The sequence below is a fragment of the Falco rusticolus genome, chromosome 17 (genome assembly GCF_015220075.1).
Source record: "Falco rusticolus isolate bFalRus1 chromosome 17, bFalRus1.pri, whole genome shotgun sequence".
NCBI lineage: Eukaryota > Metazoa > Chordata > Aves > Falconiformes > Falconidae > Falco > Falco rusticolus.
Window position 1 is genome coordinate 6,868,455 of NC_051203.1, and position 25,542 is coordinate 6,893,996.

The 25,542-nt window shown below is 42.4% G+C and overlaps 1 protein-coding gene across 2 annotated transcripts; it reads left to right on the top strand.

Annotated features, from left to right (window-relative positions):
• Window positions 1-25,542, top strand: LRIG2 (leucine rich repeats and immunoglobulin like domains 2). 2 transcript variants are annotated; one of them, XM_037410282.1, is made up of 18 exons: window positions 1-232; window positions 6,634-6,705; window positions 7,174-7,248; window positions 7,758-7,892; window positions 8,405-8,548; window positions 8,678-8,821; window positions 9,427-9,570; window positions 9,829-9,972; window positions 12,727-12,807; window positions 13,664-13,735; window positions 13,867-13,935; window positions 15,274-15,437; window positions 16,640-16,960; window positions 17,877-18,158; window positions 18,783-19,232; window positions 19,720-19,869; window positions 21,162-21,443; window positions 22,099-25,542. In XM_037410282.1, the coding sequence occupies exons 3-18, from the start codon at window positions 7,178-7,180 to the stop codon at window positions 22,326-22,328; spliced, it is 2,883 nt and encodes a 960-aa protein (XP_037266179.1). In that variant the 5' UTR covers window positions 1-232; window positions 6,634-6,705; window positions 7,174-7,177; the 3' UTR covers window positions 22,329-25,542. The 2 variants fall into 2 exon arrangements, with proteins under 2 accessions (XP_037266179.1, XP_037266180.1); XM_037410283.1 differs by lacking the exon at window positions 9,829-9,972.

The following is a 25,542-nucleotide window of genomic DNA, read 5'->3' on the forward strand; positions in this document are numbered from 1 at the left end:
GTGTGCGGGCCGCCCGCGGGGCGCTGCCGCGGGCCCTGCTGGCGCTGCTGGCGGTGGTGCTGCTGCTGACGCTGCTGTGGGCGCGGGTGGCCGTGGCTGCGGGCCGCCGCCGCCGAGCCCTGCGCCGCGCCCTGCTCCTGCCGCCGCGGCCTGCTGGACTGCAGCCGGCACCGCCTGCCCGGCGGGCGGGCCCGTGGAGGATCCCGCCGCTGCCCGCCGGCACCACGGGCCTGTGAGTGATGCGCGGCGGGCGGGCGGGCGGCCGTGAGGCCGCGGGGCCTAACGGGCGGCGGGGCGGCGGTTGTGCGGGGCCTAGCGGCGTACCGGCGGCGGAGGGTGGTACGAGCCGGGGCCTGGCGGGCCTCCTGGCCGCCGCAGCGTGGCTCTCGGGTGGGAGCGGCGGGAGGCCCGGCGATGCTGGGCCCCGGGGCCCGTGGGTTGTTGCCGCGGGCCCGGGGCGGTCAGTGCTGCGGGGGGTGGGGGGCAGCGGCTGGCAGGGGCAGCGGCTGAGCCACCGCTGGGCCGGGGGGCGGTCGCGCCCCGCTGCTCCAGCAGCCGCCCGGAGGAAGCTTGGTGCTTCGCGGTCGCTAGGGCACAGATGTCACGCTTTTCTTAGCTTGCTACATGATGATAACATTTGAGAGCAGTGTGAAGCAGAAGCAGGCTGGAATGGTAATGCCCGTCCAGCCAGGATTTAACGTTTTTTCGGGTCAGGCTGTAGGACACAGTCCCTCACAGTTGTGCTTGGAAATATTCTTTCCAGCCCCAGCTTCAGCTATGTGCTGTGGCAGCTCCTACTGCTTCTGGTTTCCCCTGCATCCCTTTGCTGCCTTGCCGACTCAGTGACTTCCTTTTCCCCTAGGAAAACCGCTGTGGGCTCCCCTAAACATTTGCTGCCATTGTTTTTCAAAAAAACGCAACCCTCAGAACATTTTACAATGCACCTTTAGTCTCTGCCCCCAAGAGTTTAATTAGACAGTGGGCGAAACAGTGTTCAGGTGGGGCTGAGCCCAGTACACCTTTATTCTTCCTTGGCTATTACTGTCATAATAGTCACTGTTGCATTTGTCACCTTTGGCTCCAGTGTAGTCAGGTGGAAGAGCTGCTGAAGTATGAGGGATATCAAAACCCAGTTTTGTGCTCAAGCAACAGTTTTCAAGCCCTCTTGGAGTGATTCTGTTTCCTAGTTGATAGAAATAACGTTATTTCAGGCCAAGGGGGAAAAAAAGCCTGTTTGGAAGATAGTATAAACATGCAAACCACTGTTCAGTTCACTACAGGAGTTCCTCCAGCAGGACTGAAAGAGTCTGATCTGTGTTAAAAACTGGGCATATCTGAGGAAGCTTGTCACCTTCTCACCCCTTTGTGGTTCTGTAGTTTTCTTTCCCTGCATGGTAAGCAATTGGAAATGTTTAAGAGTAAATGTGTATTTCAGTACAGAAATTGTTGTCTGTGAAACCTTTTGTGTTTAGAAAAGTACAAGGATATCTTAACTTTAGCACTTGCCAGGGAGGGTGTCAGTGCTTGGAACAGTGAGTTGGCAGTTCATCAGGTAGCTAATAAGCAAAACGATATCCATGCTGTTTGGAGAGCAAGTTTTCAAGCTTCAACATATACTTGCATCTTTCTGCAAGCTGATAGAGGGTGTGTTTAAAATTACTTGGCACAAAATGGAATGGGAAAAAGCAGTGCTGGCACTGTACTACATTATGCAATCTGACATATGCTGCAAGCAATAAATAAGTGTATCATAGGATGGTTTGGGTTGGAAGGGGACATTAAAGATCATGTAGTTCCCACCCCTCTGCCATGGGCAGGGACACCTTCCGCCAGCCCAGCTTGCTCCCAGCCCCGTCCAACCTGGCCTTGAACCCTTCCAGGGATGGGGCATCAACAGCTGCTCTGGGCACCCTGTGCCAGCACCACGCTGCCCTCATGGTGAAGAATTTCTTCCCTATATCTAATCTAAATCTCCCCTCTTTCAGTTTTAAAGCCATTCCCTTGTCTGTCGCTGCATGCTCTTGTGAAAAGCCCCTCCCCAGCTTTCTTGTCAGCCCCTTCAGGTACTGGAAGCTCCTCTAGGTCTCCCTGGAGCCTTCTCTAGGCTGAAGACTAACTCTCAGCCTGTTCCCACAGGAGAGGTGCTCCAGCCCCCTGAGCATCTTCATGGCCTCTGGGTTTCACTCCAACAGGTTCATGTCCTTCTTGTGTTGGGGGCCCCAGAGCTGAATGCAGTACTGCAGGTGGGATTTCACCACAGCAGAGTAGAAGAGAATCTCCTCCCTTGACCCCGCTGGTCACACTTCTTTGATACAGCCCAGGATACAGTTGGCTTTCTGGCTGGAAACACATGTTGCTGGCCCTGTTGAGCTTCTTGTCAACCAGCCATCCCCAGTCCTTCTGAGGGCTGCTCCCAATTCATTCTGCATATGTTCTCTCTTGTGGCTTTCATGGATTTTGGCACACAAAGTGGTGTGTGTGTGGGTGACGTTTTTTCTTCACTAGGACTACTCTAGCAGCTCTCAATCTAAACAAGCTATAATGCATACAAGCTGTTTAAATTATCAAAGCTTAAGTTTTCTCGCATGAAGAAGTCCCAGATATGCTTTTCCTTCTTAGTTCTGTGATACACATTTCACCTAACTTTGAGAACTAAAATTTCTTGTTTTTCCGATCCCCTTTCAAACTACTTGCAGGTGATGCTTCCAGTGTAGGGGGTTTTTGGTTTTGTTTTGGGTTTCATTTTTAATAAGGCCAGGAGACGCCTTCAGAACTTGTTTTCATGACAGAAGTATTCAGGCAACTGTATCTCATTTTTTCCCTGCTAAATTACATATGTTTTGTGGGTAACTTGGCAGGTGATGAAAGGGTAGGGAAGTCAAGAAGTAGTGAATATTTTTTTATATGTCTGCATCTCAACATTATGTTCTTTAGAGCAAGGAATGCAAGCCCTGTTTTGTAGGGCAGTCATTTGTAGTGGGAAAGGGAAGCACGATGCTGGTGGTCGCTGCCTTTCAGTCCTACGCAAGTGGCCTGAAAGTTTGTTTATATATCCTGGTAAATAGGAAGACAATGAATAGAAGTTAATTAGTTCAGCTGGTTCCATTTGCAACAGTTTTTTGGGTGAGCTTATGTGTTTTCAGCTCACATGGCTGGCTGCATTGCTGCATCAGCACCTGTACCAGCACAGTGCCGTGGGGAGGGAGCTGGTACGCTCAGCTGGGGATGAATTAAGATCATCTCCAGGACTCAGTATACAGTAATCAGTTTGGTGTGTGCTTTGTGTTCTGTTTGAGATGAATACCACTTCTGCTCAAAATGAATGTTTAGATGATTTTTACATACAATACCAGATAATAAACTCCCAAATACAAATTTGTGTGTTGCTCTGTATCTGGCATAACATGGGCCTCACAGTAAAATGCAAGTGCTTTTAAAATGAATGGATTTTCTTGGTTTGGCTTTTTCAGAGCAAGGGGTAATATCTGGTTCTGCATAATAGTCAGAAGTCTCTAAGCTGTGTGATGGAATGATCTATAAACATAGAAAACCAGACCAATATATTTCACTTTGGATTTAGTGATCGGTCACTTCTATTTCAAAAGAAAAGTCAGTAACAGTAACTAGGCATAAGTAATGTCAGAACTGTTTTAAGTATGAACTATAACCAACTTCTTGAAAGAGGAGTTACTGTTGATCAAAACTGTGTTGTAGTCCAAATCTGAGTAATAATAGAAAAAACTTTTTTGGGCTTTCTAAATTAAAATCTTAATTTAGTAAGACAGTAGGCTTCTGTCTCCGGGGGGGGGGAGACCTGCATGTTAGCAAATCCTCATCACCCAGGCCCCATGCCTGTCAGTGTTTAAGAGGCGTTTGGACAATGCCCTTAATAATTTGCTTTAACTTTTGGCCAGTCCTGAAGTGGTTAGGCAGTTGGGCTAGCTGATCATTGTATGTCCTTTCCAACTGAAATATTCTATTCTATGATATTCTTCCTGAAAGCCTTAGGAAAATCAAGTTTCTGTTTTCTTTGCATTTTAATCTGACTCGTGAGATCTTTGTCAGTGCCCACTAACCATGCCTGACACACAGGTTGGTCTGGCTCAGCACCTGTGGCATGGTTTTGCTCATCATTGTAGTATCTGGCCACCTTGAGGAGTGTGTTGTTATCTTCTGTGTCCATTGTCTCATTCTTCCTCCATGGGTTGCGCTTATGTCCTTTGGAAACAGCGTGGCTTAGTACTCCCCGCTCTGGTTAAACCCACTGCTACCAAGATTAGTCTCCTCAGTGCTGGCTGGGTGCCTGAGTGTTGGAAAGATCCAGGAAAGAGCCTGCCTCTGGGAGTTGGGATCCGTGCTGCCCACTCTGCGAGCGTGGCTGGTGGCTCCTGCGGGTCATGCTGGGCTCCTCTGCCAAGTCCAGCCAGAGCCCCCAGGCTGAGCCAGGCTCCGGCAGTGGTGGGCAGGGTGGATCCCGACAGCCTGAGAGGGTGTCCTGAGTGCTCAGCCTCCCCTGACCTGGAGCAGTTCACACTTGATTGTTTTCATGTGTTATTGGCATTTAGGATTGGCTTAATTACTGCTTATATCAAGGGAGCAGGCCTGTAGAGTAGTGTTCAGTGGCTGCATGTGCATTGTTTTCTTTCTCCAGGTTCTTTTTCTTTTAATTGTAGGAATGAATAATTGTTTGCAAACCTGACTGCTGCTGTATCTGTATAATTTACATCTTGATGTAATTAAAAGAATGCATTAACAACTGTCTGACTTGCCACGACACCCAGGATTTTAATAATTCATTGTTAGAACGGTATCTTTGTTGCTGAGCCTGAGTGGACGTTAACAGCAAATAGTCTGTGAAGTCCTTGCTCTCTCCCAGAAGGTTCTGGTCTTACAGATCAAAAATACATAGGTACATGCGTGCTGGGGTGAAAAAAACCAGGTCCTGCTCAGGTTGTCTTCTGGTTAGCTGCAAGTCTTCCCTCCTGCATGGAGGGTTCTTGTGTCAGCATTAACACCCACTGACAGATGCTTACAGGTCCTCAGCGAGGGTTAAATGTGTACTGCAACACCTTCTTCAGCAGCAGCACCAGTACAATTTCTTGTCTTCCCCTAGTCATGTGTTTTTGGGCAGCTTCGTGTCTGTACAAGTTCGACCCTCAGTGTAGTTCAGTTGACCACAAGCCCAAAGCTATTGCAGGAGTAGACGAGCATGTGGGTGCAGTGACTGCCTGAGCCTGGTTGTCAATGGAATTATTTTTAACTGTGACACTTCAATAAGCTTTTTAACAGATAGTTTTGTTTGTAAAGGATAATTTTGTCTCCTGTGTCAGCATAGCTGCAGCCTGCCTGATAATCTTAAAACTGGCTGTAATAAATATATACTGTGTTACTTCTGTAATCATGAAAGAGAATCAGTGATACAGGACCTTAATAGAGGAATTCATCAGGAGGTGAACAGCTTCTGCTGAAGATACTTCATTATAGCTCTGTCTTCGGTGTCAGAATTGGAAATGGAGTGAGAAGCATCTTACCTTGCTGACAGGCAGGCACAACTAGCCAGCAGAGACAGACTTCTTGATTAATAGGCAGTGTCCAGTTATAATATATGCACCTATCAACAGTTTTCCAACTGTGGCAGGGGTGTCAGTTATGTTTCACGAGCTTGGCATCAGTGCCAATCCTGTTCCTTTGCACAACGACTCGGGCTGTTGGCACAAGCTTCAGGGATTCATCTTCGTTCTGGACTTGTGCCAGAAAGGCGTCAAAAAGATGAGTTGGTTTCACCATGTGGAGCGATGTCTGTCCTCACTGGTATAGCTAGAACTAGGCTTCCATCAAAACCTGACGTTTTCTGGTCATGCTTTGATTCATGTCGCAAAATAGAGATAGTTTCTGTCCAAGGAGTTAGCTCTCCAAAGCGGACCTGTGGGCTTTTTTTCCCCAAGTAACATTTTTTGCACCAAGTCCAAGGCAAAAATTACTGCTTTAAAGTTAAAAAGCAATGGGAACAGTATCAACATCCAGTATGTGCATTAAAAACAGATTTAATTACTCTCCTGCCCATTGAAACAATCCAATTCCTGCATTTGTTTCTTATAAGCAAAACCAGCTGGCACTAAAGCATGCCTTCTATAAGCTTCCCAGCCTCATGTTTCTCTCCCCTCCAGCTTGTCTGGTAATTGTGTGTACATTGTTCCTCCAAAACAAGCCCGCCTTGACTAGTCAACATCTTTGAAAAGCTGGGCACGCTGAGAAAATGGGGCTTGTAGCTGCTACAGAAATCAGTTCAATAACAGGTGTTTTGTAAGAAATTATTTTCATGTCCCTGGAAGGTTTTTCTCTTTTGTGATAGGCATGTATGATCTATAAAGCTATGATTTGAGGGGAAAATGCTCAGGTCAGGTATGATCTTTCCTTCAAGAAACCTTTTTGAAAAAAAGTTACTTGATTCAAGCAGAGAAATAGAACTGTAGACTTCTATTGTGAGTGACCACTAGAATGAGCTAGGAAGAATTGTATGTAGCATAAATATGGTTTAAAACTTTTAGGTTGCATAAAGGATACATGATGGTGTTTTGGGGTTTTTTAATTATTATTCCAGGAGCTAGAATAACTTTTCTGTCTGTTCTCTAGGGATTTGAGTCATAATCACTTATTGTCATCCAACTGGAGCATTGATTTGTCTGTTCATACACTACAAGAAGTGTAAGTTGTTTTTTATGAGGATAAACTAAAGATATCGTACCTAATTCTAATTAGTACATTTCATTGCATGTCTAGATGTCTGGTCTGACTTGTAGAAATATTCATTGCCAGTTAATTAAAAATGGTGGCACATTTTGCACAGAAGTGATCCTTTGTGAGCAGAAGACTTTTTCATAAGAGATTAGAAGACCATTATTTTCAAAAAAGAAATTAGATGTGTTTGTTTTGACTGTAGGTGGTTCTAAGTTATAGTGTCCATGAAAATGGTAAAAACTAGCATGCTCCACTATTAAATTATTCAAATTATTAGTATTTAAGCTGCTAGGGAACCTTTTTTGTCAACTACTAAGTACTATTAAGATAACAAAATTGTTAAATTCATTCTGTGATAGAAGTTAGTTCCACTGCAAACAGAATGGTTTTTCTTCTCTTTGCAGTGCCAATAATGTGTTTTGTTTTGTTTTTAAGGAAAATGAATTACAATGAGCTAAGTGAAATTCCGTATTTTGGAGAAACAACTTCTAATATAACTCTTCTTTCATTGTAAGTAATAGCTTGTCTGCCTTTTTCTTGTTTAACAAATGAGAGAATTGTATTAGAGTTCTGCTATCAAGTTGCAGGAAAACATAGCTTCTTTTGTCTTGAATACTGCTCATCTGAAGTGCTTTAGGGAATGTGGTAAGCACTCTTTAAAGAAATACAAATCAGTTAGGCAATCAAGTCGCCCTAAATTACCAATAAAATGCAGTCAGCCAAGGCAGGCAGCTTTGAAGGGGAGGGATTCAGTCTAGGAATGACAGTTCCCACAAGGAGCAGCCCAAATACAGGCCCCAGAATTTGAATCTATTCATATGTCAAGGTGGCAAATAGCTCTTGGATTTTCAGTATTGCGTTGGGAATTAACACTCTGAAGTGTGTGGTACATGTCCCATTTAAGAGGCTTGCTAATAATATTTCTATACAGAAAGAATCCTTTAGCTGGTTTAGCTGTACAACTTGAAGAATAGGATGTTTTGATAACCATATTGGTTGCTGGTTGGTTTTTTTTCCAGGGTACACAATACTATTCCAGAAATAAATGCTGAGCAACTCCAAGTTTACCTTTCATTGGAAAATCTAGATCTTAGTTCTAATCTGATCTCAGAAATTAAAGCTTCTTCTTTTCCTCGGATGCAACTGAAGTATCTGTAAGTATGAGTGATCTGTTATGTCTGAGATTCCTGACTCTGCACAGTAACGTTGAGTAGCTCATCTACTCTTAAGTTACTGTCTTAAAGCAGGCAGCCTTGCATGGCTGTGAACTGGTAGCAGCGTTTAACGTAGCTAAAAATGTGCTTGAAATAAAACACTTTTCATACCAATCTGTATTGTGTTTTCTCAAATAGTAGGGAAAACAATAACTGCTGTTGTCAAAGTGCAGGTACTTCAGCCAGCAGGGACATGGAATGATTCCTGCCCATTTTGAGTAGATGACTGTTGACATTGTCTTAACTATGTTTAACTGAAGCATGTGCATGCAGTAAAAATCAGCTCCTAGCACCAGTTCTTTGGAAAAAAATTAGTTTGGTATGCCAGAATTCAGATGTGATGTGACTTTACAAGGAACGTGAGTTCTAAAAATAAGTGGTCACTCTGAATTGCTTGTGCAGTTGTGTTCATAAAATGCTTTGAAAGGCCTCTTTCCCTGTTTCTTTCCTAGGAATCTGAGCAACAACAGAATTACTACTCTAGAAGCAGGCTGTCTTGATAACTTATCTAGCTCACTGATGGTGGTAAAGCTGAATAGAAATAGGATTAGTGTGATTCCACCAAAGATCTTCAAATTGCCTCACGTGCAGTTTCTGTAAGTAGCAGTCTTGAAAACTTAAAAACATGGCATTTACAGCTGTGGTGTTCATCTGTGTTCTTGACTTTCAACAAAGTGGTGCTTTTCGAAAGATGTCTTAATATTTGGATGTCATCTTTATGAAAGGGAGCTGAAAAGGAACCGGATTAAAATAGTGGAAAGCCTTACATTCCAAGGACTGGAATCCTTAAAATCCTTGAAAATGCAGCGCAATGGGATTAACAGACTAATGGATGGAGCATTCTTTGGCCTGGGTAATATAGAAGAATTGTGAGTACGCCTAGTTGTGGAACTTCTTCTAGGGGCTCTAGCTGTGGAGGGTTGTGTCCTGTATGGCTTGCCTTACGTCAGGGTGGTGCTGAGGTACTGGTGAGCATCACAGGAAATGAGTTCAGATCTGTATTTTCCCATTGTTTTGATATCGTGTCCAGTTACTTCAGAGGTGGAAGGATCTTGGCTCTCCCCAACTTCCTCCCACTTGATCAAGAGTGCTTTGACCCTTTAGGCTGCTTTTTGCTGGTTTTCATTTGCACTCCCCATAACATGGAATGTTTTTTTGCTGTGTGACTGTTTGGCAGAGATAGCACAAGAGTGTGCCATGCAGTGCTAGCAAAAACTTTTTTAAAAAGAAGTAATCTTTGAGAACAGAGAATAGTTTTGTTTCTGCCACTGGGTCAGTGCAGCTGTTGAGTTACTCAGTTTTCATGTACTTCAGTTTGCTCTTCTGGTTTCAATGGAATGAATATAATCATGCATTTCAGGTTGCCTGAGGCTTAATGTGAGTAAATGATTTTGAGATCCACAAGGTCAAATTTTGTAAACATATTTTTCATTGATTATCTATTTGGCAAATGCTTTTCTTTTTAATTCCTCAGAGAACTGGAACATAATAACTTAACAGAAGTAAACAAGGGCTGGTTGTATGGTCTGCGGACATTGCAACAACTCTATGTTAGCCAGAATGCCATTAACAGGATCAGTCCAGATGCATGGGAGTTCTGCCAAAGACTTTCTGAGCTGTAAGTCCTGGGCTGCTTTTCATTGGGGGTTTTGTAATGTTGCAATAACAGATTGGATAGCAGGTATGTAGCAAGAATGAATTGCCGAGGCAGTACTCCATTTTCTTGTTAGGCCCATAGTAATGCTGTGTATTTTACTTATATTTCAAGTGTTCTGTTAGAGAAATTAAGCAGAACTGAAGAATTAATCAAGTTCAATAGTATCTTCATAATTAATCCCCCCTACTTGCCTTTAAAGTGTATGTTCAATGTTTCTAGAGACTTGTCGTACAACCAGCTAACTCGCCTTAAGGAGTCTGCCTTTGTGGGACTTGGTTTATTGGAGAAACTAAACCTGGGTGACAATCGCATTAGTCACATTGCTGATGGTGTATTTAAAGGTCTGACAAATCTTCGAACCTTGTAAGTACAGAAAAACTTCTAGTCGAAATTTCAGTTTAATGCAGTGAAGCTTTTGGAAATAAAGACAATGAATATTGCACCATGCAAGCCTGAGATCAGCGTGTTGGCATTGTTGCATGCTGTCCTGCCTGCAGGTGTGCTGCAGTTGATAATCTTTTGGTCTGTTGAGATACAGAATTCTGCCGCAGCTAAAACAAACCAACCACTTCAGTTTAGAGGTGGTAAGAAACAGTGGCTTGGTGACCTCGAGTGCAAGCTGCATGTCGTACTGGTTCTAAGAAGGTGTGGATAGTCAGCTTGTATAAATGCCAGTTGTGGAATGAATGGTCAGCCTGGACCTCTCCTAATTCCAGAGCATTTTGTTAGGGTTGGAGCCTCAGAAACCAAGCGGTGAACCCTTTTGGTTGCAGAAGGTACGGTTTAAGCCCACCCTGCTTGTGTGCTGAAGGCAGGCACAGTGCATAGGAGGGTGTAGGGTTACTTCTTGCTGTTGTAGAGGCACAGCTCTGCACTCACCAGGACCTTTCGTAGCAGCTGCAGCTGTTTGGTATCTCTGACAAGAAAAGACTCAATCTTGCCTCTTAATAAAAAAAAAAAAAAAGGAAAAAAGTCCCAAGTAGATCTGAACAGTTGTAATCATCTTAAACAATGGTAGTTGAGAAAGGAGTGAAAGTTTGTAACCCCTCTGTCAGTTCATTAAATAAATGCTTAAATAAGCAAACTCACCAGAGAGATTTATGTAAGCAGTCATATTCTGTTAACCTTAATGCAACCTTTTAATGAAATAATTAAAACTAATTTCTTAGATTTAGAGTAGCATGAAAAAGAACAAGAGCAGATTAATTAGTAGGTTTTCCTGGGCTCCTCAGGGGCGTCAACAGCTGAGAGGCTGGCCATTTGCTTCGGGGTTGGAATGTGCAGGACAGAGGGCAGTGGTGATTAACAAGGCTCCAAGCATTCGTGGCCAGCCAAGCATGAGGAGGCAGCTCCTCAGCTCGCACAATGAGGGGCTTTTCTTTTGCGTTGCTCACTCATTTTGCTAAATGGTCTGAGTAGTGGAGTGTAAAAATACTTCAAACAACAGGAGATACCGTGTCACTGTCCATTGTTTGTATACTGGTTGTTTCAGTGCTAAGGCTGACGTTAATATTTCTCTGTATGTTCAGCCTCTGTCACTATTCTGCAATGTAGCTTTAATTGACAAGAATAAACTGTAAAACGGTATATTAACTACGAGGTAATAAGAGCAAGGTAGGATTAAAGGTATATTGAAGAATAGCACTGGAATTTTACATCTTAACACATTATTTACTTCATAATACTGCGAGTAGCTTGGCATTGATACCCCTCCAGCATTCACAATCTAAAATTCCAAAGCAGACAGCGAGGTAATTCTAGAAACAAGTTTCAGATCACAGGAATTAGAAACTTGGAAATAAATTTGGCATATTATTCATCAGTCATTCTTCTCATTAGATCACATCCATGTTGAGTGCCTTAGCCTGAATAATTTTCAAAGCGGAAAATACTTAATGTGAGGAAGTATCAGGGCCATATTTGTTAAGATCCTCTGATGTGTGAATCATGGAATTCTTTGCTTTTCGTCCCAAATGTTAAAGTGTATATATTTATTGTGGAAATGACTGCTGCGTGGTGTTAAGAACAAGGCTTCCATATTTCAAAGTAGGAAAAGTAAGAAAATAATGTATTATCACAGATAGCGTCCTGGAGGTTGATCACTCTTTCTTCCAGGATGGTATTCTATGCAATTTACTGTCTCACCCAAGGGAAAGTAGATACTTTGTTTTCCCACCATTAAGGTGAGGAAAGAAAGGAAGTGTTTGTGTGAGGTGATGTATACAATTACCTGTATAAGTAGCTAGCTATCTGTGTCAGTTGACTTGTTTGGAAGCTCCATCAAGCAAGTATCTGGTAAAATGCAGTAAAGACTGTTTTTTCATTGGTGCATTTTCCTTTAAACACACTCCTTCCTGCAGGGACTTCTGTGCATGGTGGTATCAAAACAGACAAAAACCGTGGCTTTGATGGAAACTCTTGGCTCAGTCCATGCCATTCAGGCTAACAATGCAACTGAATTTATTTCTCCTTCTCACTAAACAGCATGTAATCCTCTCTGAACCATATTGCTCTGTTCCTTTTGCTGTTTAGTCGGTTCTTCTATGTGAGGGGCCAAAGTGCTGTGCAGAGGTCAAACAAATCCCATTAGCTGGTAACGAGATTTGTGAGCAGTGTATCAACTTCATTCTGAAAATCTACTACTTTGTGCCTGGCAGCCTTACACTGTAACCTATGTGTAATCTCTTAATATGCTAATGCTATTATAAGCCTGTTACTCAGGAAGATTAATGCTGCTAGTGTATTGGTTAATTCGCTTACATGAACCAACTTGCTTCAGGAGCCTCTCCCAGCTTCTGGCAAATAGTCCATCACATGACAAGTGCTAGTCAGACTGGGTCTTTGCTTAAATACCACATCAAGAAGTTTACTGCAGAATTTGTTTGTGGTGCTGTCTGTGGCACTGATCTTGAACGATTCCATTTTCCCTGGCATCTCTGAAATGGGATATTCATCTTCTGACAAACTGTTTTAAAAGATTTGAGACCTTCCAGGTGACACTGTGCCAGAACGCTGTTGCTGGCCTGTACAACAGAAAGTTCTCATCCCCAGCTTGCCACTAGCAGTGGTCATGATGATGTTACAAGGCTTCTGTATAAGAAAGCTCTTCTTCTGCAGGGACTTGCGGAACAATGAGATCTCCTGGGCCATAGAAGATGCAAATGAAGCATTTGTGGGACTCGGCAGGCTGGATAAACTGTATGTATTAGAAACCATCAAAATGACAGTACTTCCCAGGCACACAGAGTAGAGGGAGAGTGCAAAATATTAAGTGATTGTAAATCAATGACACAAGGCAGAAAGCCTTTCTAGTTGGCAGCTGTATTCGGTGTGTTTCCACTTGTGTGCTACAACCTCTTGATACAGGTTTGGGCTCCATGTTCAGGAGCATTTGATCTGTGTAGCACTAGATCACCTTGCAGCACCAATTTGAAGAAATTAAGCATAAGTATTTGGCTGTACGTATTATTGAATAGCCCAGTCCTGCTGTGTGATGATTGTCACTTTTTGTGCTGCTTTAGTTTGGGTAAAAGTTACCACTTGGAAGAAAAAAACCAACAAAAACCCCAGAACCAAAACCACACCACAAAGTATTTTTGAGCAAACATGAAACACTAGAATTAACAGTTTTTCAGTAGTTAAACTGTACACTTGATTCATCCAGAGCCATGTGCTTTGTAGAAAGCTCCATCCTCTGGAGCTACAGGCATTGCTTATAATGAATAGCTTGGTATAAAGGTGCAGTCTTGGGAACTGATGTGATTGTGGCAGACTGGTATGAGGAAGTTATTGCTCCACTCCCAAGTTCTACTTATCAATGTCTTATTCTGCTGACTTAAATTACCTCCTGACACATCTCTAACCCAAATCTCTGGGTTAAGAATGGAAAAGGAACTGTTCTTGGGAAAATTAGTTGAGCCTCTAAGCTCAAAAAAATTCTGTTTGATCTTTTAGCTTAGCTAGAATTAGAAAAACCCTAGTCTTTTAGGTCTTATTTGTGCACTCCCATTGACATTCAGACTGGTTTCTGAGTTTGTGGGGCTTTGTCTTTCAGAATCTTGCAAGGAAACCAGATTAAGTCAATTACCAAGAAAGCATTCTCTGGTCTTGAAGGACTTGAACACCTGTAAGTGCTTTGTAGAACTTACTATTTGTCAACTTCAGTCTTCTATTCTCTGTCAAATTTTCAATAATTTAACTGAAGGTAGCATATGAAATCATATTTGCCCATAATTGTTCTCTTTGCTTAACTTACAGAGATTTAAGCAACAATGCAGTAATGTCCATCCAAGAAAATGCATTTGCCCAGGCTCACCTGAAGGAGCTGTAAGTTTATGACAATTATTTACAGATTCTTTACAAGTGCTACCAACTCACAGTTGGCAGCAGTATACTTAGATTTAAGGTTTGATAAAACCTGTGCCTCCATTTTTTGCATTTCTTAGTTGCAGTTAGTAAAAAATAATTTCTTCATGCAGTGCTGAACTGTTAAGTCTTTCATATCTGATGATTTTGCAGCAAGCTCGGCACACACTAGCATGTAGACAGCGAACAGAAGAAAAATTATATAATTTATCAGGAATTTTTCAGGGGAGTTAGCAAACCCTGTATTTTGTCTTCCCATTTTTGGGACTAGGGAAGAGCTTTAAAATTCACAGCTAGACAAGAATTCTTACTTGCTCAGCAGATGCTTAAGCTGCTAGAGCTTCTTGTGATCTTCAGACATTCAAAGTATAACAATGTAAAGTGACCTTCACACCCAAGACTAATCCTAATGTAACACAGTCATCTCTATGAGATAAAGCCTCTGAATATCATGTAATCTGTTTTAAAACTGTTATTCAATTGGTTAATCTTGGCTAAATGGACTTAGTCTGCAAGTTCTACCAGTTTGAGGAGACACGTTTTAGGTGTTAAAGATGAAGGCTCATTGCCTTCTTTAATGTACCTTAAAAGTGAGGAATTGTTGGTATGTATGGGCAAAACAGTAGGATGAATCCTGGCTTGTTGGCATACCTCTCCTCTCTCATCACTAGATTAATCTAGTGGCAGATCACTTCTTGTTGAAGTGGTGGACTTTCTCTCATCAGTCATAGTCATGCATAATATTTAGGAAACTTTGAAAGCAGGTGGTGGGGGAAAAGTGACACATTATTGTTTCCTGTTGGCAGTTTTCTCTGTGGAGCAGAGAAAACAAGCTACAGTAGATACCTGTATGAAACAAATCACTTCCATTCTTAAATATTTATTAGCTGGCACAAAAATGAGCGTTGAGGCTTACATTCATTTCATAATGGCAAGTATGTTTAGTTTGAGACATAGGGCTGCTCTGCAGTGTTATGTTCCTTTTAATTGCTTTAAAGAGGGATGGGATAATTGTAAAGACAGGCTTAACTTTTTTTAAAGTTGAAAATCTGAGGCTGTCTCCTTCAGAATTGAAAAGAAGTCTAAGGTTTTAACGCTGACACAGAGGGAAGGTTTTTCGAGATTGTTTATAGCATGTATATAGCTAACATTTTATAATAAATACCCATAGGCGTAAAAGAATACTGTAAGTCTTGACACTTCTGAGTCTATATGCTTTGTTCTGTTGCATGAAATCACATGTAAGTATGTGAAATACATAAACTTTAATCACGCTTTTGTTTTGCCTTGTTTCTGCAGAATTTTGAACACTAGCAGCTTGCTTTGTGATTGCCAGTTGAAATGGCTGCCCCAGTGGCTCACTGACAGCCATTTACAGCAGGCTGTAAATGTTAGCTGTGCTCATCCTGAGTGGTTAGCAGGACAAAGCCTTCTCAGTGTGGACCCTGATGACTTTGTCTGTGGTTTGTATTTTTAATGACTTTTGATATAAAAACATGGTAACACAGATCTGTGCAGGTACCTTTCGGAAATCAAGCTGAAGCACTGCTGGAAATACTCGGTCTTGGCTATGATGCGCACATGGGCCTGTGTACATCACTGGGTCTGCTTTGGAGTTTGGGATTTAATTCTGTTTCTCTTTGCTTTGTTTTGTTGTATTTGAGCACTGAAGTTAACCTGAGTGAGTTATTCTGTGAGACTGCATTGTTTTTCATGTAGGTTACTGTTAAAAACTGGTTATGCTTCCCTTCTCCCTGCTGATAAATGACTTTAGCTTTGGAAGGACTGTTTGACACTTCCTTACCAATTCTTGTCCGTACCAGCAAGGCTAGAGTAGTTAATACTCTGGCACGTATTCTGACACTCTGGATCTGTAATGTTTATCTGGTCTCTGCCACCACGGTTTCAGACATAAGCCTGTTTATTTTTGTAACTGAACTGTGAGATGGAAAACTGAGACGTTCTTTGTCCAGAGTCACGTGTGAATTCTGTGGCAGGCCTGGAAATAGTCTGGTGTTCCATTTTCTGGATGAGCAATCTGATAAGTGTTACTTGTGCGTATGCAATTCTTTCATTCTTTTGGTGGTAAAGGCTACAATAATCATCATGTAGATGCAAGCACCCACTTCTCCATTCTAATACCACCACTGTGGAGCCTGATACCGAACGTTCTCTGTGCCTACAAGAATGTCTTTGCTGAAATAACGGGTATTGAAATAACTCTCATCAAGTGGGATGAGATAGAGTGAACTGCCAGCTTGCTATGCTTTGTATTTGTAGAGCTTAAAGGCTCTTCAAGATGTTTATGCTATCTGAAAGTAAGTCTCAGTCCTTCGTTAAATAGCCTAGCTCTTCAGCTAGCATGACTTTTGTGTGTGATCTAAATATAGCAAGTTCCAGACAGTTGTACAAAATGCAGGGCGCTGCTCAGGACCATGCTTCTACATGAACTGTTTTCAATGCTTTTTCTGTATGCCTACCTGTGGTTCTAATCCTCTTTCATAGCTTGATTTCCAACTGAAAACAGCTGAATATGTGCACCTCAAGCAGGACATCTGTTCCCAAAGCTTTCTTTCTGCTTACATTGTCTTTTCAGTGAGTTTTCTTGCAATATTACTAGCAAGTTGAAGAGGAAAGTAACTGATCTTGATGCTTTTATTTTCAGATAATTTCCCTAAACCACAGATAAGAGTGCATCCTGAGACCACAGTTGCTCTGCGAGGCATGAACGTGACTCTGACTTGCACTGCTGTGAGCAGCAGTGATTCACCCATGTCCACTGCCTGGCGTAAAGACAGTGAAGTATTGTATGATGCAGAGATTAAGAATTTTGCCAGATACCAGCAGCAAAGTGGCGAGGTGGTTGAGTACACCACTGTCCTGCATCTTTTCAATGTGAATTTCACTGATGAAGGAAAGTATCAGTGCATTGTCACCAATCACTTTGGTTCCAATTATTCTGACAAAGCCAAGCTGACTGTCAATGGTAAGCAATAATGATAATTAAGGAAAATCACCTTTAACCTAAAGCTTTATTTAAGTAGCTACAAGTCTATTTTTCACTAGAGCTGGTCCAAAATAGTGTTGCAAGACTGTCTTACTGGTATCAAGCATCTTTTTATAAAGCCAGAAGGAAGTGTTTTGGGTTTTTTGGTGTTTGTTGATGGGGTTTTTTTGTGGGTGAAGAGCCTTCTGCTCACTTTCCAAAAGGGGCAGGTATCTCCCATGCTTTCATTAAAACACAATTAGTTGTTCATCTAGTTAAATGGAGGTAGAAGTGTCTTAAACTAAAAGCTCCCTCTGCTGTTTCTTCAGAGCTAAGCACCTTCCCATGTGTTTGTAGTGCTGGGAAGACTCGGCTAAAAGTAGGTAGGTCTGGAAGCAAAGTCTGAAAAATCAATTGTGAAGTCCTTTGCTTTTATCCATCATGGCTCTCTTTATTTTGGCTTGAGGGAAGGGAGGTAAGAAGAGTGTTCACATCGGTAAACCACTGATTCCTGTTGTATCTGAGAGCAGAGGTGCCTGTGTTGCTTGTGCTTGTCCAGAACAGATAATCAGACCTGGACTGATGAGATGGAAGTTCACCTTCCCTGTTACCAGGGAAGAAAAAGTGTGACAAAGGGATTATGAAGAAGGCGAAACCTTTTCCCTGTCTTTTCCCCATGAGAAACGATGTCCTTCAGATCATCTTAAATAAGCACTGTAGATACTGTATTGACACTTCGCGGATAAGCTCTTAGAAATGATCCCTGAGAATCTGTGCGATTCTTCAGAATAATCTGTCCCTCTCTCTTAAGGAGAGCTGCAGGTGTGTTTCAGATTTCTTTGGTTTTAGATACTCTCTGTGCTGTGGAGCTTTTGCACCTTTTTCCCTGGTACTGAAACTGTCTCCTTTGATCCAGAGCTACCTTCTTTCCTGAAAACCCCCATGGATCTTACTATCCGCACTGGGGCAATGGCCCGGCTGGAGTGTGCTGCAGAGGGCCACCCTACTCCACAGATCTCCTGGCAGAAAGATGGTGGCACAGACTTCCCTGCTGCAAGAGAGAGGAGGATGCATGTCATGCCTGAGGATGATGTGTTCTTTATTGCAAATGTAAAAATAGAAGACATGGGAATCTATAGCTGTATGGCACAAAACACTGCGGGGGGGTTGTCAGCAAATGCCACGCTGACTGTGTTAGGTAAGTGGTGTGCTAATACATGCTTGCATACGCATCCCTTCACTTTTGCAGGGGTAGTGTAGCTTATCTGTAAGCAGCAAGTTTAAGTGCTGAAGAAAGAAGTTAAAATACAAAGAGTGGCACGTGCAGTGATTTTTGAACAGTGAAGCTTTAGAAGCTAAGCGACAGCGCTGACCTGTGAAGTTAGTATGATCTTTGCAGGAGAGAACTGAGGGGCGTATCTCCATCCAGCAGTGTAGACTAGGTAATTTCTGTTGCCTTAGAACATACTTAGTCACAGGTAACATGAACTGTGGTGAGTGGTAATGGAAGGCTTGTTCCTTCTAGAGTGTGGTATTTTTTGAAGACCCTGACTTTTAACATGATGGTCATAGGCAAATTTAGAATCTGAATGCTTAAAGCAGACTGTGGCTAGTGTAATTCTGGGGATGTTTGCTGTACCTGCATTTGCTGCAGTGATCCATAGAAGAGCTGAACTCATAGGATTTCCTGAATCCTGTGTTTCATTGCTGGAGTTTTAGGTTTGGGTTTTAAGATCAGATTTTTAAATACCACGGAGTACGCTCTGGTATTGCACAGTGAAATTATCTTACAATTTCCTTTCTTTTTCCTCCACTGTCACAGAAACTCCTTCCTTTGTTAGGCCCCTGGAAGACAGAACTGTAACCCGAGGTGAAACTGCTGTCCTGCAGTGCATAGCTGGTGGCAGTCCTGCCCCTCGCCTCAACTGGACTAAAGATGATGGTCCTTTGACAGTCACAGAACGGCATTTTTTTGCTGCGGCAAATCAACTCCTTATCATTGTGGATGCTGGACTGGAGGATGCTGGGAAGTACACGTGCATTATGTCCAACACACTGGGCACCGAGCGTGGCCATATTTACCTGAATGTCCTGGCTTCCCCAAATTGTGATTCTTCCCAGAATGGCATTGTCCATGAGGAGGATGGCTGGACAACAGTAGGCATTGTGATTATTGTCGTCGTGTGCTGTGTTGTGGGAACATCCCTGGTGTGGGTTATCGTGATCTACCACATGAGAAGGAAGAGTGAAGATTACAGCATCACTAATACAGGTAAACTGCAAAAGCAAGTCCTCATCCCTGTTTTTAATCCAAAACACTTAAGAGTGGTAAAATTTCTGGATTCATTACAGGTGTGTAAGATTGAAGCACTGAATATTTCCTCCTAAAAGCTCTTCAGGGATTTGCTCAAACTCCTTCAATTTAGAGTTTTTTCTAAAACATCAAAAGCATTAATTTTATCCCTTATGCACTAGATTTGCTCTATATTGAGGGAAAACAGTAAAGTTTGGAAATAAATATTTGAATAGACATACAAACATTTTCAGGATCTGGAATAATCTGTATAAATTTCTGTTCAGGCCCTGTTACTTTTGAACTAGCTATATGGACTTCTAATCACTGAGGTAGAAAAAAAGATAACTATATGTGAGTTGAAATTCTGGATAACATTTTTGTTAATGTGGGTAATACTATTGGTACTACCTTGAAATCTTCAGACTTTGCTGTTAATGTCATCAATGTTAATTCTGCCTTGCAGAGGAGATGAACCTACCTGCAGACATTCCCAGCTATCTATCCTCCCAAGGAACTCTGTCGGAGCCTCAGGAAGGCTACAGTAACTCGGAGGCGGGAAGCCATCAGCAGCTTATGCCTCCAGCCGGTAGCTACGTGCATAAAGGCACAGATGGTAAGCAAAGCCCTCACGTGTATTACTTGTGTTTCAGCAGGATGCCAGTGCGCAGTCTAGTCCTCATAACTGGCAGCAGTATTGCATAATGCAGCGCAGTACTGTGTATTAACATCAAAGGTGACTTTTCCTACGTGAGAGTTCGTGCTGATCGGAAAATTTCCATTGATCATTCTGAGTTTTAGGCATCCCCTGTTTTTCTTCTAGTGTTTGTTTACATTCTGCTATCAAGGTTTTTGCCTTCTGTGCGTGTTGTTTAATCTTTGGTCCAACAGTGTCTGGGCTCACATCTTCTGTGAGTGCCTTTGCATGTAGATGATGTGACTGCTGTCCTTCAGGTGCCAGAGTAGTACAGGTCCCTCCAGAGGCTCATTGCTTCAGGGTTTGTGATCTGTTCAGCAAGGCGGGGATGCCATTAGAGAATTCCTAAGTTACATGCCAAGGTAGATTTTTATGCTGTTTCTTTCATTTGGCATCTCAAAAGGCCAGGCAATAGAGGTGGAAATATTTTGCTTGGAAGGTGACTTGCTGTACCTTTCATCCTTGGCATAAAATTACTGCCTCTGCCAGACGTATAGTCTGCTTGCTACAATCATAACTAAAGGGTCTGCACTGTTTCCCTGCCTTGTTTGGATGCTTTTCAGGATATTTGCATCATTGAGTCTACAGGGAGGCTATTTTTTACCATCCAAGTGCCGAGAAGCCATCCAATCCTTAAATAGGCTGGCTTTCAAAAGTGATCCTTCAGTGTAAGTTTTTCACATCTCTCCCATGATCCATTCCCTCTAGTCTGTAGTCCTGCTACACTAGAGTGTGTATGGAGAAGGAGTTGAGATCAGTGACCACTTTATCATCTGGTTTGAGGCGTGTGGGCCTGCAGGGTACAAGTCTGGTACAAGAGCATAAGCCAGTATGGATAGGTATCCCAGATTGATTCCAGGGCTGTTTCAGCCCACTGCCCAAGCTGATTGAACCTGCATGGAACCCTTTTGCCCTTGAAACAGGAGAGCAAACATGAGATTTTGTTTTGCTCATGTCCATGGTTTTCCCCTGGTCAGCCTCAGAAGGGCAGTGCTATTGAGAATTTGGATGGTGGGAAGCCTAGAGCATTGCTCATGTCATTGCTTCAGTAAACCGTTAAGCTGGGTACTCTGTTACCACATTAACTACATAAAGGCCCTCCCAACCGTGCCACTGTAGTATCTGATCATACTGAGACAGGAAAGAGTCTATTGAAGTGAAGCATCCTTATCCTCTTTGAGAGCGTTTCTGTTTTCCCTTGCATTTACCAGGTGGTGCAACGCCATTGGTGATCTGCTCAGACTGTTACGACAATGCAAACATCTACTCCAGGACACGAGAGTACTGTCCCTATGCCTACATCACAGAAGAGGACCCCCTGGATCAAACTCTCCCTAATCTCATGGTGCAGATCCCTAAGGAAACATATGCAGCACGCACCCAGCGTGAAACCAGTGCTCTTGATAGTCTCCTAGCAGACAGAGACATGTCTGTCTTCCTCACCAACCATGACAAAATAAGTGAAAAGAAAATCTCCTCCCAGCAGATTAATGGTGAGCTCTTTCCCCTTTTGTTGCTTTGTATTCCCTGATAACTCTGTTCTTCCTTGTGCTGCCCTTCGTTGCTGACACACAGCTAATTCTTCAAGTGACTGTAGTTTGTGGGGTAACTCATCTGTTCATTACCACCCACCTGTTCTCGGAACTAGCCCTCGATTTGCATCCAGTACCCAAGAGTCGAAGAGGGTGATGTTAAAAGTACGATGCTTCTTAATCTGCAGTTCATCTCTTAAATCTTGTGCAGTGTGATCCTTTGCATGTACTCCCAAGGACCTCTATTAGCCAAGAGTTAAAGCTTCATATAATAAAATTCCAATAGCCCTTCTGTTTAAGCTGGCCTGAGTTTCCAAGAACTCCAAAAGTTGGGTTTTTTTAATATTTTGGTTTTGTAAATTGATTGGGTTTATGTTGACTTTCTTCCAGGTAGCCTTTTTAAACAGTCACACTGAAACTCTGCGTGTTGTTTTCTGGTTACTGTAACAGACTGCTGAAAAGGGACAGCGTCCAGTAAAATATGCTCGCAAAAATAGAAAAAATAACCTCAGAAAGACTGTTATTGCTGAGTCACACAACTCAAAAAATCTGTCTAAAATTTGAGTGTGTTTATCATTAACTCAGTCCTGTTCCTCTTCCAATTTTTCTTCCTCAGAACCCTTTCAGCTTCCTTTATGGGGAATAAACAAAGACCTAGCGTGCTCTCACTCGCACTTTCTGCATCAGCAGTCAGCCCATGAGACCCCACGACCTCTTCGAAGCGAGGGCATTATTGACAGTGACCGGGAACAAGCTGCTTCACCCAGACCTTGCCACAGATTATGTGAACATAACTTTGATTTTAATAGGACACGGAACATTCATGACTATAGTGAAACCACGTAAGACACTAAAATGAAGTCTTGAAAGCAAATCCTTATCAACTGACTTTTTGTATTTACTACCTCAGGACTAACCCCAAGGCCAAAGATGCTTGTGTATGTGTGTCTGCAATTACAGGCTGACTAAGTAGAGTTGGACTCTCTAGGAGGAGGTGGCACATGCCCTTTTTCCTTAGATTTCTGTGTATTGGAAAATGGGAATGTGCAACAGGTGATGATTAGTGATGTCTACAAGAATAGCATTAAAACATGGATTTTCTGATGTTGGAAGCAGCCTTTGTGTTGGTGCATGCTTTGAAAATCTCTCAAGAATGCATAGCTATTTCACGCTGCATTGTCTGCTTGAAAACAAATGTTCAGGGTCTCCTCGTGGAATTCCCCAGTAACTGTAAACATAAAACTCTTGGCCAGCTTTTTGTTCCTTAGACTGTTGGCAGGTGTCTGTTACCAGTCTAACTTTGGAGCTTCTTTTCTCCTATGAATAATGGACTCTAGTTGTAAATAAATTTGCATTTATAAATATTTTGTATACACTAAGCATATAAATGTGTTGGCTGTAATGTAAATATATTTTCTATTATGCCAAAGGTATGTATCATACTGTTAGCCTTGACAGCTGCATATCAAGCCATATGGATGGGGTGTTTTTGGTGGGACTGAAAGCTTGTTTCTGAGAAGATAGGGCTGTCTTCGTTTCGGAAAGAGGTGAATTTACTATAGGTATGTGGTGAAACTGTGATATTAATGAATTTCGTTGTACGTACAGTTCTATATGCCTTAAGCTGGGCTGACCTGACTGCAAGCTGATCCATTTCATGACATGAGAAAAATGCCAAGTTTCACCCACGTGAGTGTTGAGAGAGTCCTTAGATCTCTCTATCAGGCACCATCTTGTCCGTTACAGCATAAACCCAGCAGGCCCTGCATTAACGAGTGGTATTAACCTGCGTTCCATGCTGTAGTATCTAACTTCCCACAAGTTTCTGTAAATAGCAAACAAAAAGAACAGTAAACAGAATGTTTCTTTCTGGTCATCTGGTAAAACAGCTATAAGATGAGAGTTTTCAGTGGTTTGTTTCAGAAGTTTATGTAACCTTTTATCTTTAAAAAAAGCCTTTCTGTTGTGTATGTTGCAGAGAGGTCTTCGTGTATTTTTTTATAGCTTGACAGTTAAGTGAGCTTTTGAAGAGAATGTTGTGATGAAAAGCATCAGAAAGATTGGGAGAGCATTTGATAAATACTTAGTGAACTATACGGTGGATTTTCGGTTTCCTCAGCACAGCCAAGGGGCATATGTAGCTTAAAACACTTGTATCCTTTTCTGTTGTAAAGTATCGGGCAAAATTTTTGCCCTGTTGAACTCTCTAATTAAATTCCCTAGACTTCAGTGTGGCCACAATGTTTAAATATTTGGCAGGTAAGAAATGAAACAATATGCAGGGAACCACTCGATATTGAAAGTCCAGTACTTGCTGAGACAGAGGAAGCGCAGACTTCATTAGTTACAGTGGCATGTGCCTGACAAAATTAAAGGAAGGACATTCCTGACAAGTTCGTTCTTCTGGGAAGATGCATCTTTTTGTTGAAGGCTCGTCAGTGGTGAGTTTTCAGCAAGTATGTTGTGCTCAGTGCTAAGAGTGCTTCAGCGTCATCCTGTATACTCATGCCTGAAGAGCCAAGGGGCTTTTTTCCTAGTCATTGTTGCATTTTTTTCCAAGCCATAGGATGTATACTAAAATGAAAACAGGTGCGCAGTGTATTTTTATAAAGACAGGAAAACCTTTCTGGACCAGCCCAAGGGAGGCATGTAAGACTTCCCATTGATCCATTCCTGGATAGAAGGGTGTGTGACTGAAGTATCGGATGCAGTGATGCAGAATCACAGCTGAAACTTTTGAGACTGGATTACTTGAGTAAACAAGTGAGGAAACACTGAGAATAACTATTATTTTCTCACAGCTCTTTGGACATGAATAATACTCAGACCTATGGAAATGAGCAAATATTATCAAGCGCTCTTTGCACACTCTCAAAGCAGCTGTGGTTGCTTTGATAGTCAGTAGCTGTAGTAGGAAGATGATCCGATTGTCCTTGACCTTTGGATAAAGTAGAGAGAAACACAGGTGTGTTAAACTCTTCTGGGTGCTGACATCCAAAATGTTTTAATAACATACATGCTAAAAGAAGAATCTTAAAACCAGAAAGGAATGAACTTAACTTCCTCCAGGCTTTTCCTCTCCAGACTGAATTTAAGACATGGTGCCTGTTTTCAATCCAGAGTTCTCTCTGTTGCAGGAGCCCAGTACTGTCAGTTTAAATCCAGATGAGAAAGGTCATGTCATGAAACTACAGCAGCAGAGAAGCCTCATTCTTTTGGGCAGCTTGCTGCTTTCTCCAGATCCTCGCAGAGGCTGCTGTGGCGGAGTGCTGCTTGGCATGTGTGGGGCCACCATTTCCCAATAGTGGGAAAACAGCCCCCTTGCTGCTCTGCCTCCCATCGCTGTTTGGCAAATGCCTCTTACTTTTTCTTTCATCCCTCTCTCCTGTGGAGTTGAGCTAATAGAGATCTGCCGCCATACAGTTGTGGATGTCCAGATCTCAGGTGTACTTTGAGCACAACTCCCTAGTGCGATTGAATTCCCTTTAGGTAGGCAAGACGTGCTCGGCCAGGACCAAGGCTTTAAAAGTAATGCCATCTGCACCAGAGCAAACTGAAGTGCTAGCTCTTGAAGCCATTTAGGAGCTCAAGCTGCACTGATTTCTGTGAGATAGTGGCCTAGAAAAGCTGCTGATATGAATTAGGACACTTGCATCCTTCCGTGAGCAACGGTATCTTGTTAAAGTCCGTAAGCTGGTTGGAAATAGCTGAAGCTTGTAAGTAGGTGAACACCTTGCTGTGCTTAGCATTGTGGAACAACTTCCTAGGTAGACTTGCAGAAAAAATCAAGTCTCTTTTCTTTGCCCTTTCCTCCAGGAGGTGCAGACAGGACAGAGTGGCCATTCTGTTTTCACAAAACACAATCAATGCCAAAGTATTAACAGTGCAGGAACTGGGGGTTCATAAGAGCGTGAGCAAAGCTGCTCTTGTTCTCTGTTGCTATTTCCTAGTGTCTATTTATATTTTTTTCACATAAGAATGTATATTTTGTATAGCATGTGTAATATATGTTTGTCTATTGTAATATACCTTCATTCAATAAAATGCTATATACATTGAG

Bases quoted from the DNA above. Each gene is read 5' to 3' on its own strand.
- LRIG2 (XM_037410282.1), top strand. From the start codon at position 7,178: ATGAATTACAATGAGCTAAGTGAAATTCCGTATTTTGGAGAAACAACT. The intron at 8,822-9,426 runs GTGAGTACGCCT...TTAATTCCTCAG, and splicing joins CTGGGTAATATAGAAGAATT to AGAACTGGAACATAATAACT. The intron at 16,961-17,876 runs GTAAGCAATAAT...CCTTTGATCCAG, and splicing joins AGCCAAGCTGACTGTCAATG to AGCTACCTTCTTTCCTGAAA.